Source organism: Mustela nigripes, chromosome 1 (genome assembly GCF_022355385.1).
Source record: "Mustela nigripes isolate SB6536 chromosome 1, MUSNIG.SB6536, whole genome shotgun sequence".
Lineage (NCBI taxonomy): Eukaryota > Metazoa > Chordata > Mammalia > Carnivora > Mustelidae > Mustela > Mustela nigripes.
Genome location: NC_081557.1, coordinates 60,699,822 through 60,715,224, shown reverse-complemented (window position 1 = coordinate 60,715,224; position 15,403 = coordinate 60,699,822). Strand labels below are relative to the sequence as shown.

Below are 15,403 nucleotides of genomic sequence, written 5' to 3'. Positions count from 1 at the left end.
TTACTAGTCATGCACCTCCCTACAAGCTGCCTGTAGTCCTCTATACACCGGGATATTTGGGGGGGGGGGGGTGGCTGTTCTCCATTTTTAGCAAGTGTGGTGTCTTGAGTATGTTTATCCATGAGGGGCAAAATTTACCCTAATCCTCCCTCAGAACCTTTTGGTAACACTGATCCTTTACTGAAATACAGTTTATAAAGCCCTTTCATGAATGATGTCCTACGTTTCCTCACAACCATGCTGAGAGTTGGTGAGGCAGAACTGTTACACCCATTTTAAAAAATAAGGAGTGAGGACAGCACAGAGACAATACTAGCTGATTCTTAAAGCATGGTGGGAATTCCTTTATCCTCTCAGGAGACAAGACAGGGAGACTTGGAAAGAAAGTGGTGGAGCAAAGATGGCCCTGGGCCCCTCTTCCTATGACGTCAGGATGTGCGGACTGTAACTACTGGGTTGCTGAATTCCTTTGATTCCTCCAGTGATCAGTTGTCATGTGTGGTCTGCAACTCTGTGTCCCTCTGGGTTAGGGAGAGAGCTTTGTCTTCCCCCTCTTTTTTTTTTTTTTTTTTTCACATAAGGAAGCATTTACTTGAGGTTTATCATGAAATCATACAAATAAAATTTGTATAAACACAAATCCACATCGAGTCATAACACAGATAGCAAAAGACAAAGTAAAAACAAAGAAAACTAATTGGCGGCTATATACAGTTGGACACAATTGTGTCTTGTACACTAGAAAGTCTTTTACAAAATAATCATCTTAGATCAACAGAAGACCAATCTTCAATGTCATCCTGCAAGATGGGTTAACTTTAGCAATTTCCTCCTGTTTTCTCCAATGTCCTCCTTTAGTATGGCTGGTAATTGTTTTGGTGATTGCCACCCCCTCGAGATGCCTTGCCGTAAGTGCTCTGTTGGCCACTGTAGTCTGCATATCCCTGTCCATATCCATAGTTCCCATAGTTATACCCAGTATAATCATAGCCGCCATAGCCACTATAGTTTTGATCACCACCATAGGCACTATTGTAATTTCCATATCCTTGATCATAATAGTTATTAAATCCTTGGTTCCAGTTTTGGCCCTGACCTCATCCACGACCCCTAGTGCCACCTCGTCCACCAGCTGCAGCACCTCTTCCTCCTTTTTGTTGCTGCTGTTGCTGCCTGTATACCTCTTTGGGTTGTGCAACTTTGATTTCACACTTCCCAGAACCGATTTGATGATATCTGCTTTCTAATAATTTCTTTACTGGCTCTTCATCTGTATATGTGATAAAACAAAATCCTCTTCTTTCATTTGTTTTTGTATCCATGGGAAGTTCAATATTTTCAATCTCTCCAAAGGCTCCAAAATATTCTTTAATTTGTTCTTCCGAAGTATCTGGGCTCAATCCACCCACAAACACCTTTTTGGGCGGTTCTTTCCCTTTTAAAGCTTTGGCCCTTTTGGGGTCTATCAATTTGCCATCCAGTTTGTGTTCCTTCAGTTCCAACACCTTGTCGACACTAGCCGTGTCTTTGAAAAGCACGAATCCGAATCCTCTCGATCTTCCGGTCACCGGGTCCGTCTTAATCGTGCAGTCCACCACTTCCCCAAACCGGGACAGATACTGGGTCACATCTTTCTTGCTCGTATCCCAGCTTAAGCCTCCAATAAACATTTTACCGTCATCCTGCTGGTTCTTGCTCGCGTTGATCTTGGATCCCTCTGCGAACTCCTCTATGTTGCTGAACTCGTTCATGTCCTCCACGGCGGCGGAGCTGTCGGCCGGGGGGTGCTGGCACGCAGTCCGGGTCGCGTTGTATGGAGCTGGATTTAAAATGGCGGCGGAAGAGGTGTCTTCCCCTCTTTTAAATGCACTTAGCCCTAGGGACTGCAGGCTACTGAGTCTTCCCTGGAGTTGTGTGTTTGAGTGGAGGTGTTTTATAGGCATCTGCGTGGCTGATAGAAAAATCCTCCAGAAATGCCAAATTCTGGCAGGAACTTTGTAAGGGGTGTAAGCATATAGCCTCTGGTACCAGCTGTCAGCAGCCCCAGTGACAGGGAGTCCCTTAGTTAAAGCAGTGGGTTTGCAGATTCCCCTTCTGTTCACTGTTTCTCAGGGTGCCCCAGCAGCTGCTGCTGCTGCCTTTTTTTTTTTTTTTTTTTTTTTTTTTTTTTAGGATTATTTATTTATTTATTTATTTGAGAGAGAGTGAGAGAGCATGAGAGCGGAGCGGACTCGATCCTAGGACTCCAGGATCATGACCTGAGCTGAAGGCAGTCACTTAACCAACTGAGCCACCTAGGTGCCCCACAGCTGATGCTTCTGTAAACTGATAGCGAGAAGTCTTGGGATGGCAAAAAAAAAAAAAAAAAATCAAGTGTGAGTCAAGCCCTGTGTACTACCACCACGCTGGGGAAGGCATCAAGCACCTGATGTAGACTCAGCCACAGATAGGTTTAGGACTCTGGTCCTGGGGAGGAGTGATGGTGCATGGTGGATGGGGAATGGGGCGGCCGGTGAGTGTGAAGCCCATAGCGGGTGGACACAAAGAGGTGTAGCCTGTGGCCTGGCCTGCTTCACATAAAGAGGATGGCGCTCTGACCCCTCTTTGATTTAGGACTGAAGGGACTTGTGGTTATAGGTCTGAGGCTTTCTGCCCCTAGGCTGGTGGAACTGGATCTCTGGTCTTTGAAAATACTGTTCCGTAGGCTTTTGCTTGCAGCCCCTTTGCCAGCCTCTGGCTGGTTGTCTTTGACTATGGATTAGCTTTCCCTATAGCCTGACAGCTCTGGAAAGATTTTTTGGTCCCTATCAGTGATTTTACAGAGGAAGAAGGTAAAGCCCAGAGAGGGAAAGTGACTAGCCCAGGGCTAAATAATCCCTGCCAGAGCCGTGGTAAGACAAAGCTCTCATTCTGGTGCTATTCCCTCCACCCCATGCTGCTATTACTGCCCTTTGCAGTTTGGGAAGCTGCAAGCTGTCTTTGTTAATCATTTGTTAATTTGTGAAGCACTGTCTAGGAGGTATTATTAGTAGCCATAATCAGACACTCCAGGGTGCTTGAAGTGAATCTCAGTGGGTTCACAAAGCATCATGTTCAGTTAGGGTCAAAATCATTGGTATTCTTTCTTCACAAGATTAGGGAAGAAGTCCCCTGCTTAGCCTTGGAGTCAAAAGTGACATGAGTCTGAATCCTCTACTCACCACTGATCAATTGTGGTTCACTGGACAAATAACTTAACCTCTCTGAGCCTTAACCCAGAGACTGAGAATGACTGTTAACACCAAACCCAAAGGATTAGAGTGAGGATGAAGTAAGATAATTCTTTATCTTAGCATGTAAGAAGTGATAAACATATTTCCATTCCCTTATTCCCCACTTCACCTCTGCTTCTAAAAAAGGGCAGAATTCTATGCTTGATAATCTGACTTCTTAGGAGGAAATTACTCCCCAAACTCTCCATTATTTAATGCAGTGAAGTTTAATCGAGCATCTACTAAGTACAGGGAACTTCTTTGGACAATGATATGAAGAGAATTCTATGGTAATTAAAATATGGTTCCTGCCCTCAAGGAAACTGACCTTTATCAATAAATTATTCATTATCAATAAACTATTTATTATATATTTATATATAGTATATAAATATTATCAACAAATTATTTATTATCAATAAGTTGATAATCCACTTTGCACATTTAAAATCTCAGCTTTGTTTCCTTAACACGATTTTACAGTTTCCCAATACTTCTCCCTAGCTGGTGTGTGGTTTTAGAAACACAAATCATAATTCTGATATTGGCCTAAGCAAAACATCATTAGAAAGGCAAACCTGCCACTATAAATCAGTCTGATCTTTCGAATGCTAATTTTTTATGGACTGTGGAGTATGATTCTCCTGCAGCTCTGAAAGGATCTCACTAATGCAGTGAAGCACTATTGCCCACTAAGACCAGGTGCTGCCTCCCAGTGCTTTTCGGCCCGGCTCTAGGTGAGATTTCACGTTCACGCTGAAATCTGTTTGCCTTTCCTGACATATCCAGGGCTTCCAGTTGTTCACAACCATGCTCATCTGAGACATTGTGCAGATGACTTCATCTCTGTGTTACCTCCGGTCTGATTTCATGAATGAGAAAGAGGAGTGTCACCCAGGGGAAGTAAACTGTTCGGTTCCCAAATCATTCTACCTGTTTGTGGTAGAACGTGGACTCAACCCAAGGGAACAGCCACTGTGGTGTCTCAAGAGGCAGCTGGAAGATACCCGTCCCAGGTCACGGCCACCCCACAGTTGTGTTTCCCGCTGCCTCTCTGTGCACACTCTTTACCATGCATGGATATTCAGCTTACTCCCTAACTGCTGGAGACATTCCACAGACCAGCTGTGAGGCAGATATCGGGTTAGATTCTTTCTCTCTTCCTACCGCTTCTTCTTTTTAAGAAACACCATACTGCATACACATATGTAATTTTAGTCTTTTATGGTTTGAAAATGAGACACTCTAAAGGTGGTGTTTCCTGTGCTTGGCGTCATACTGTCAGCAGGATATCCCAGCACCACGCCTCCCACCCCCGTGCACACAGAGCCACATCGCCAGGACGGGCATTCTTACCATAGATAGCATCTCAACTATGACCACATCTTATAATTCTTAGCTGTTCCCCTAAGACCTAGTTTTTTATTTTTATTTTTTTCCTAAGTAAAGGCAGTTGGCATTGAAGAACTGCTTCCCAGGACCTCTGGGTCCTGGGTAGAGGAACCAACATTTGTCGAGAAACCATATTGTATACAGAGCTCCACATGCATTTGCCCCTTTCATCTGCATAGCAGTAGTAGCTGAACCTGCTTAACACTGAGGAAGTGAGGTAGAAGAGGTCAAGCTCCCTGCATGATTGAAGCCTTGTGCCTCACACTGCAATGCCTGTGCTTTCCACTTGCTGTGCTGCCTCTCAAGCAGATGGTAGGATTGACGATGTGTCCACAACACAAGGGACACGTGTCCTCCCATCTTCCACTGTGAGGAACATATGCAATTTATTTCATTCTCACATGTGTTGGTTTTCAGATTCTCTTTCAAAGGTTAATTCCTTTGTAGAGTGAAGTGTGATGGTCATCTTAGACACCAACATTATGTTTGGCTCACTCAGGATGGAGTAGCAGAAACAGCCTTGACCAGGAGCCTGCATGGCTTTTGGTCCTGGCTCTGTGTGACTTTGGGCAAACCTCCTAACTTCTTTGGCCCCAGACTACTTTCAATTCACACAGTGTAACCATCTAGTCTAGAATATACTGAGGGGTTTAAAAAAAAAATAAAAATAAAAAAGGCTGGGGAATGGGCCAGTTAGCCTCTCTGGACAGCCTGCTGGTTCTTATCTAGTTGACGAGATGACATCAACCAGATAGGCCTTTGCCAAATCATGATGAGTAGCTGAAAGCTGGGGTGTGTTGTGTAAATAAAAAGGGGGGAAAAGAGGATAGGCTGAGGGAAAACTGTTGAGGCCAGCCTGGAGGGTGTCCCTGCTTTTCTGGCTTTCCTCTGGAAGTGTTCACACTCTCTCTCTGCAACACAGGAATTGAGACAGGCATTGGGCTGTCTAAAATGTTGAATTTTTTAAAAAAGATTTTATTTATTTATTTGACAGAGGTTATGAGTAGGCAGGGAGGTAGGCAGAGAGAGAGGAGGAAGCAGGCTCCCCGCCAAGCAGAAAGCCCGATGTGGGGCTTGATCCCAGGACCCTGGGATCATGACCCAAGCTGAAGGCAGAGGCCTTAACCCACTGAGCCACCCAGGCTCCCCTGAAATGTTGAATTTTTTATGCACAATTCTGAGAATATGGCTGGTATTAGTGGGGATTAATGAACTGTGAGCTATGAACTATAAAGGGGATTAATGAACTAATGAACAAATGAACAGATATGGCCTTTAGCATAAGGAGGAGACAAGATGGCTGTCTTTTACAATTGACTAAATTCTTCGTATGTGATGGTGAGATTGTGGGTATTAAATGAGATGATGCATGTTAGGTGACTTGCACAGGGCTAGTACAAAACATGCTTTGTGTGTATTAGCCAAAAAGAATGGAGGCGTGTCCTGCCTGCAGGGCCAGCAGGACCCTGTCCTGTCTGAGCCGAGGGCTCTTCCTCTAGCTTCACTTAAGCCCACCAGCCTGTGGGTGTTAAGTGGTCTCTTCTCCAGCCTCAGCTCTCTCCTATGCTCCGTGTGCCTACTTGCATAGGATGGTAAGGGATGAAAACTGGGATCTTAAGAAACACCTTTTTCTCACTTCAACTAAGTGGTATAAGAATTAGAGAATCAAATGCCATTTTTTATTGGTACAATTAGAGTTGATGAAAAATGAGACATCAACCCGGGCTGATGGAGAAGATTGTAAGAGCACCATCTAGATGGTGGGATTTTTTTTTTTTTTATGATCCTATATCTTTATAAAACCTGAGTTTTCATGTCACACATACATATTCATCTATGAAATATTCCAAATGACTAAGATAAAAAAAGCAATTGATTGATTAAACCTAGCAGGGATTATCATGTGAGGAAAGACATAAATGGCACTTAGTGAATTGGAGTAGTTTCTTATTCTTTTGCCACTTCAGTGATAAGCTAGAAACCCCCTCCGAATTCCTAATGGCTCCCAGCCTTCCAAGGGACTGCGTGTTTCTGCGGACCTGTCTCAGCCAGCGTGTGCTCACAGTGCACTGAGAGCTTAGCATGGTCAGGGCTTCCAGACAATTGTTTGGGGAGGAGCAGGTCCAAAGTAGCACAGGGGCACCTACAAAATGCCTCTCAGCCAAACACCAAAAATAAGTAAATAAACAGCCTCCTGAAGAGGAATTGAGAGCTGTTAGGTTAGGAAGGTTTGTGATTTCTTTCAACAAGAGGATGGCTGATGCTCGATTTCATGTTTGTGCCTATTCTTCCGAGAGTGAGGTGCCCTGCCTTGTCCGGAGAAGTCACTGCCATTGTGACGGGTATGGTTCACTTAACCCCAGCAGTGGCAGGATCACTCTTATCTCTTGCCTGACTCAGACTGGGGTGGCCATGGAGCATTTATGTGTTCTTTAATTTACCCAAACAATTGTTGGGTATCAGCTCTGCGCCAGGCTCGGAGCTGGGTGCTGGCCCGACAAAGGTGATTAAGACGTAGTCCTCACCTTCAGGGAATTTGCAGAGTTGACAGATTAGTGGGTGAGACAGATGTGCAAATAGATCATTGGAATATTGGTGTGGTCAGTGCTGGGAGTACATGGGGAAGGGCAAGCCGTTGCCCTCTGCCTTGGCAGGGAAGGCTTCCCCCTGGCGGTGGCATATGAGCTGGGTCTGAAGCAATGTGCTGTCCAGTGAAGTGAGGACAGAGATCCTGAGAGACTTCAGGATATAGTGGCCTCCTACCAAGATGGAGACACTGCTAGGGGCTTTTAGGTAAACACCTATTTAATCACCTCAGAAGTCCTGTCAAGTAGGTCATATTTCCCCCTGTCTTTACAAAGAACTGAAGCTTCGAGAGGTGCACTAACCTGCCCAGGTAGCATATAGGAAGGACCTGTTTGAAAGAGTCTAAAGCTCATAGTCTTTCTGCCAGGCCATTCTGTTTCTAATGTTTAGGGAGGTCAGAAAGAGCAATTTGGAAAATAGTAAGAAGTCTAGAGTACTGGCAAGTAGAGTCTGAGGGTAAGTGCTGGAAAATGAACCTGAAAAGACAGCCTGAAGCCAGGCGGTCAGGGGCCTCATATGAAATGCATTCACTCCACAAGTACTAAATAAAATCCCACTATTTTCCAGAGATGACAAGCAAAGATATATGGAGTACAGGCTGCGCTGCTGGGGCTCATTTTCTAATCAGGGAACATGGGAAGGACTTCTCTCTTCTGGAACTGAACTCAAACTTGGTCCTTTGGTTGGAGAAGGCAAAAGCTCCATCAGCAGCCCATAGGGGATTGTTTGCCCCATGGAAAGCCATAGGCAATTAGAAACCATTAGAAATGTTTAGTAATAACCAGGACCTCTCTGGTGATTCCAAATCATGAAGTGATGACTCTCTTTGTCAGGGTTTGGAGATGACAATGTGTGTCCAAGTGTTGTGATTGGGTGTGTTTGGAATGGAGTCACTTCTACCCAGGTAACTGGGAGAGGAGAGAAGGTTCCAGCAGAGAGTTGAACTCTGGGTAAAAAGACACTCCTCAGGCACACTTAGGAGAGAGGAAATGTACTTGCTAGAATCCCTCCTTTTGCCCCACTCCCAGGTATGTCAGTGTGCAGTGCTCACACACGGCCCTGATGTCACCTTGGTGTGGCCATAAAACATGTTCTCTAGCTAAGACACATAGATTTGCTACTTTAGGAAGGGTGCATATTAGCTTGAATGACAATCATGAAACCTTCTTGGACTTCATAGTATAGTACCTTCCAGAAGTTCAAAGTCAGCTTAAGGCTTTTATACCCCTTTATTCTATGACTATGTTCTAGAGTTTGTGATTCTCATTTTATTGAGATGGATGGAGAGATGTGGAGTTTAAAAGACTTGTCAAGTAGAGGGCTGGCTGAGAAGATTGCAGAGTAGGAGGACCCTAAGCCTGCCTCTTCCCAAGGAAACAAGTAGATAACACTCCCATCTGAAGACTGGCAGAACAAATTCCACAACTAAATGGTGAAGAGGCCAGCTCAAAGAAGGTAGAAAGGGCCAAAACCTGGTCTCAGAGTGAAGTGGACTGGGTCCATCTGCAGTACAGAGGGAGCTGGTGGCACAGAAAAGGGTGAAAAACAGACTTTCACACTGGAGAACCCACAAACTGGAGGATGAATCCCCATAATATTTGCCTTTGAAAGTGAGAGGAGCTGAATTTGTGAGTTCTTCAAGTCAGTGGGATTTAAAGCCTGGAATGTTAGAAATCAGGGGCTTCGCTTGGGGGAGAGCCTGGAGGGCATTAGGAAGCCGAGGCCCCAGCATTAAAGAAACAGCACACAAACAGCTAAAACATACAGCTAGAACCAGCAGTTTGAAAAATACCAAAGGAAGACAAGAGGGAGTGATTTGCTCATCTCAGAGCGTGGCTTGTGGCTCCAAGAGACAAGAATCCTGGGGCAACCCCTCCAGGAACAAAGGAGCTGGCAGGTGCCATTTACCTCCCCTGCTCCCCAGCATAAACAACAGCCACCTGCAGGAACCAGCCTGGCTCTGACACTTGTTTACCTAACTTGTTTAAACCAAGACACACCACCCTGCACTTTGCTGGATCCTCCCTTTTCAGTCACACTTGCCGTGGTTTCAGCACTCTGGGCCCCTCCCCAGGAAGACCAGTGCAAATCTGGCCAACAATACATCTCCCCACCCAGGCATTGTGTGGGACATCTTTTCCAGCTACAGAGGGAGCAGATCTCATTATGCAAACAGACAACCACACACTTTGTTAAAATGTGCCCCACTCCTGCTGGGGACCAAACACTGCCCATGATAAGCAAAGAGAGCCTCTGCAGACAACTGGACTAAAGGAAAAAGAGGTCAAGACTCAATAGCAGAGGATACCAACACACCTAGGAAACATTCCCTTTGCCAGGCCCTGGGGAATAGGACATGCAGTGCGGGTCAGACAGGATCTCTTCTTTATAAGGCTACTATTATTAAGAGCAAGAGACGTAGGGGCGCCTGGGTGGCTCAGTGGGTTAAGTCGCTGCCTTTGGCTCATCCTGGGATCGAGCTCCACATCTGGCTCTTTGCTCAGCGGGGAGCCTGCTTCCTCCTCTCTCTCTGCCTGCCTCTGATCTCTCTCTGTCAAATAAATAAATAAAATCTTAAAAAAAAGAGCAAGAGAAGTAGCTGACATATCTAACACAGAAACAGACACAGAAAATCAGTCAAAATGAAGCAGAGAGATATCTTTCAAATGAAAGAAGAGGACCAAACCATAGCAAGAGATGAGTGTGAAATGGGTAAAAGTAATATGCCTGATAGAGAATTTAAATTAATTATTATAAAGATATTTACTGGAGAAAAAGAGCGGGGGACATCAGTGAAACTCTTAACAGAGAGCTAAAGAATCAGATCGAGAACACAATAAATGAAATTAAAAATACATTTGATGGAATAAATAACATGCTAGATGAAGCAGAGGAATAAATTAATGACCCGTAGACAGAGTAATGGTAATTCACCAAGCAGAGCAAAGGAGACGAGAGAAAATTATGCAAATCGAGAACAATCTTAGGGACCTCAATGATTCCATGAACTATAATAACATTCACATGGTAAGGATCTCAGAAGAAGAAGAGAGAGAGAAGGAGGCAGAAAATTTATTTGAAGAAATATCTGAAACTTCCCTAATCTGGTGAGGGAAAGAGAGATCCAGGTCTGGGAGGCACAGAAATCCCCCCAAAATTTCAACTCAAGGAGGTCCACACCAAGGCACATAGTAATTAAAATGGCAAAAAATAGCTATTAAAAAAATGTTAAAAACAGAGAAAAGATGACAGACAGTTACATACAAGGGGAAATCCCATAAAGCTGTCAGTGGATTTTTCAGCAGAAACTTTGCAGGCCAGAAGAGAGAGGCAGGATGTATTCAAAGTGCTGAAAGGGAAAAATCTGCAGCCAAGAATACTCTATCAAGCAAGGCTGGCATTCAGAATAGAAGGAGAGATAAAGAGTTTCTTAGACCAAGAAACTAAAGGGGTTCATGATCATTAAACCAGCCCTGTGAGAAATATTAAAGGGGGCTCTTTGAGTGGAAAGGAAGGACCATAAGTGAGAGTATGAAAAGTAAAAAAAACCACAAAAGTGGTAAAAATAAATATTTCTTTAAAAATTAGACAAAGGATTCATAAAAGGATGTAAAATATAATACCATATACCTAAAACATGGCAGAGAGAGGCGCAAAAAATGGGCTTAAGCTTAAGTGCGTATCAACTTAATATAGATTGCTGTATGAAGAAGATGTATACAAAACAGTAACCACAAATCAAAAACCAGTAATAGATATACAAGAAATAAAGAGAGAGGAATCCAAATATATCACCAAGGAAAGCAACAAGCCATGAGAGAGAACAAGAGAAGAGAAATCAGACAAAGTCTGTAGAAACAACCACAAAACCCCTAACAAAATGGCAATAGATACATATCTATCAATAATTACTCTGAATATAAATGAACACCCAACAAAACACAGGGTGACAGAATGGATAGAAAAACAAGACCCATCTCTATGCTACCTACTGGTGACTTGTTTCCGACTAAAACCATAAGAAAAAAAAAATCTGGAAAGAGCAGAAATACATGAAGGTTAAATAACATGCTACTAAAAAAAATAATAATAATAATAACAAATAACATATGACTAAAGAATGAATGGGTCAACCAAGAAATCAAAGAAGAAATAAAAAATAACATGGAGACAAATGAGAATGAAAACACAATAGTCTAAAATCTTTGGGATGCAACAAAAGTGGGAGTAAGAGGAAAGTTTATAGCAAAACAGGCCTACCTCCAGAAGCAAAAAAAAAAATCTCAAACAACCTAACTTTATACCAAAAGGGGCTAGAAAAAGAACAAATAAAACACAAACTCACCAAATGGAAGGAAATAATAAAGACTAGAGCAGAAACAAATGACATAGAAACTAAAAAAAAAAAAAAAAAAACAAAACAACAACAACAAAAAAAAAAAACAAAAAACCCACCTCAGTAGAACTGATCAATGAAACCAGGTGGTTTTAGTTCTTTGAAAAGATTAAAACAAAATTGATAAACCTCTAGCCAGACTTAAAAAAAAAAAAAAAGTACCCAAAGAAACAAAATCACTAATGAAAAAGGAGAAATAACAATCAACACAACAGAAGTACAAACAAATGTAAAAGAATATTATGAAAACTTGGGGTGCCTGGGTGGCTCAGTTAGTTAAGCATTTGACTCTTGATTACGGCTCAGGTCATGATCTCAGATTTGTATGGTTGAGCCAGGAGTTGGGCTTCACGCTGGGCCTGGAACATGCTTAAGATTCTCTCTCTCCCTTTCCCCTGCCCTCTGCTTGCTCATTCTCTTTCTCTCCCTCAAACAACAACAACAAAAAGAGTATTATGAAAACCTATATGACAATGAATTGGATAACTTAGAAGAAATGGATAATTCCTAGAAACATATAACCAACCAAAACTAAAGCAGGAAGAAATAGAAAAGAGACCAATTACCAGCAGCAGAATTGAATCAGTAATAAAAAAGCTCCCAGCAAAGAGGAGTCCAGGACCAGATGGCTTCACAAGTGAATTCTACCAAACATTCAAAGAAGAGTTAGAGCCGATTCTTCTCAAACTATTCCAAAACATAGAAGAGGAAGGGAAATTTCTACATGTATTCTTTGAGGCCAGTATCACCCTCTTATCAAAGCCAGATAAGAACACCACAAAAAGTGGTGCCCAGGAGGCTCAGTCTGTTAAGCAGCTGCCGTCTGCTCAGGTCATGATCTCAGGGTCCTGGGATTGAGCCCCACATTGGGCTGCCAGCTCAGTGGGGAGTCTGCTTCTCCCTCTGCCTCTGCCCCCTACTTTTTCCTCTCTCTCTGTCTCTCAAATAAATAAAATCTTTAAAAAAAAAAAATCAGAACACCACAAAAAAGAGAACTACAGGCCAATATTTCTCATTAATATAAGTGCAAAAATCCCCAACAAAATAGTAACAAACAAAATGCAACAATACGGGATGCCTGGGTGGCTCAGTTGGTTAAGCCGCTGCCTTCGGCTCAGGTCATGATCCCAGGGTCCTGGGATCGAGTCCCGCATTGGGCTCCTTGCTCAGCGGGGAGCCTGCCTCTCTCTCCGCCTCTGCCTGCCTCTCTGCTTGCTTGTGTGCTTTCTCTCTCTCTCTTTATGACAAATATATAAATAAAATCTTTAAAAAAAAATGCAACAATACATTAAAAAATCATGCACCATAATCAAACGGAATTTTTCCTGGGATACAAGCATGATTCACTATTCACAAAACAATCAACGTGATATGTCACACCAATAAGAGGCAAGGATAAAAACCATATAATTTCAATAGATGCAGGAAAAGCACTGGACAAAGTATAATATCCATTCATGATAAAAACTTACTGTAATGTAGGTCTAGAGGGAACATACCTCAACATAATAAAGATCTTATATGAAAAACCCACATCCAACATCATACTCAATGGTGAAAACCTGAGAACTTTTCCTGTAAGGTCAGGAACAAGACAAGCATGTCCATTATCAGCATTTGTTATTTAACATAATACTGGAAGTCCTAACCACAGCAATTAGACAACATAAAGGCATCCACATTGTTAAGGAGGAAGTAAAACTCTTCACTATTTGCAAATGACATGATACTGTATATACGAAACTGTAGAATTGATAAATGAATTCAGTAGAGTCACAGGATACTAAATGTGCAGAAATCTGTTGCTTTCCTATACACTAATGATGAAGCAGCAGAAATAGCACTTTTCACAGAACTAAAACAAACAATCCTAAAATTTGTATGGAACCACAAATGACCACAACTAGCTAAAGCAGCCTTGGGAAAAAAACAAAAACAAATAAAACAGAACTGGAGGTATCACAAATTCCAGATTTCAAGTTATATTACAAAGCAGTAATAATTTAAACAGTATGATATTGTCATAAAAATAGACACGTAGATCAGTAGAATAGAACAGAAATCTAAAAACCACAGTTTGCTCAATTAATCTTCAACAAAGGAGGAATGAATATCCAATGAGAAAAAGACTTTTCAGCAAATTGTGTTGTGAAAACTAGACAACCACATGCAAAGTAATGAAACTGGACCACTTCTTACACCATACACAAAAATAAACTCAAAATGGATTAAAAGGTCTAAATGTGAGACATGGAATCATAAAAATCCTTGAAGAGAGCACAGGTAGTAATATCTCTGATACTGGCCATAGCAGCATTTTTCTAGGTATGTCTCCAGAGGCAAAAGAAATAAAAGCAAAAATAAACTGTTGGGACTACATTAAAAGAAAAAGAAAAAAGTTTCTGCACAGTGAAGGAAACAATGAAACTAAAAGGCAATCTATGAAATGAGAGAAGATATTTGCAAATGACATAAATGGTTAGTATCCAAAATATATAAAGAACTGATACAACTCAACACCTCAAAAAACAAACAAAAAAAATGGGCAGAAGACATGATTTAAATTTAAAAATGGGCAGAAGACATGAACAGACATTTCTCCAAAGAAGACATACAGAAGGGCATCGGACGCATGAAAAGATGCTCAACATCATTCATCATCAGGGAAATGCAAATCAAAACTACAATGAGATATCACCTCACATCTACGGCCATACCACCCTGAACACGCCCGAACTCGTCTGATCTTGGAAGCTAAGCAGGGTCGGGCCTGGTTAGTACTTGGATGGGAGATATCACCTCACACCTGTCAGAATGGTGAAAATTGAAACGCAAGAAACATCAAGTATTGGTGAGGATGTGGAGGAAAAAGAAATCCTCTTGCACTGTTGGTGGGAATGCAATTAGAACTGCCTCTGTGGAAAACAGTATGGAGCTTCCTCAAAAAATGAAAAATAGAACTACCCTACAACCCAGTAATTGCTTTACTTAGTATTTACCCAAAAAGTACAAAACACTCAGTCAAAAGGATACATGCATCCCTATGTTTGTTACAGTGTTATTTACAATAGCCAAGCTCTGGAAGGAGTCAGGTATCCATTGGTAGCTGAATGGATACAGAACAAGTAGTAAATATATACAATGGAATATTATTCAGTCATAAAAAGAATGAAATATTGCCATTTACAACAACAGGTATAGAGCTAGAGAATATAATACTGAACAGATTAAGTCAGAGAAAAAAATGCCATATGATCTCACCCACATGTGGAATATCTATACAAAAGAAATGAGCAAAGAAAAAAAAGAGATAGAGGGAAAAAAAAAAAAAAAGAAAGAAAGAAACCAAGACACAGACTCTTAACTACAGAGAACAAATTGGTGGTTACCAGAGGGGATGTGGGAAGGATGGGGAAATTAGGGGATGTGGATTAAAGAGTACACGTATCATGACGGGGAGAAAAACAACAAAAATAATGACAACACTTGTCAAGTAGAACACTTTTTTTTTAAAAAGCAAGTGTAGATTAAGGAGATTTAAGGCTATATTTGTTGGTCCTACAGGTGTTAGCTTTTCAGTGAGCATGAATGATTGTGGAAACCTTGAAAGCAAGTAATTGCACAATCGGAATTTGCCTCTGCCTCTATACCTCCCATCCCCCTACTTCCATAAATTTGATCTTGCCTGCCTCTAGCCTACTTTTTCAGTATTCATTTACCTGGCATTAAGAATCAGGGACATCATTCACCATCCCACCCCCGCCTCCTTCTCCCTCCC

General features: G+C 42.0%; 2 protein-coding genes across 4 annotated transcripts in view; one reads left to right on the top strand and one right to left on the bottom strand.

Annotated features, from left to right (window-relative positions):
- SYTL2 (synaptotagmin like 2) overlaps positions 1-15,403 on the top strand; it is a 120,121-nt gene that overhangs the window by 51,829 nt on the left and 52,889 nt on the right. The gene's annotated exons all lie outside the window — the stretch shown is intronic.
- On the bottom strand, positions 555-1,766 carry LOC132012031 (heterogeneous nuclear ribonucleoprotein D-like). The gene is given in 1 exon segment (XM_059391504.1): positions 555-1,766. A coding segment is annotated over 1 exon segment (897 nt). The 5' UTR covers positions 1,752-1,766; the 3' UTR covers positions 555-854.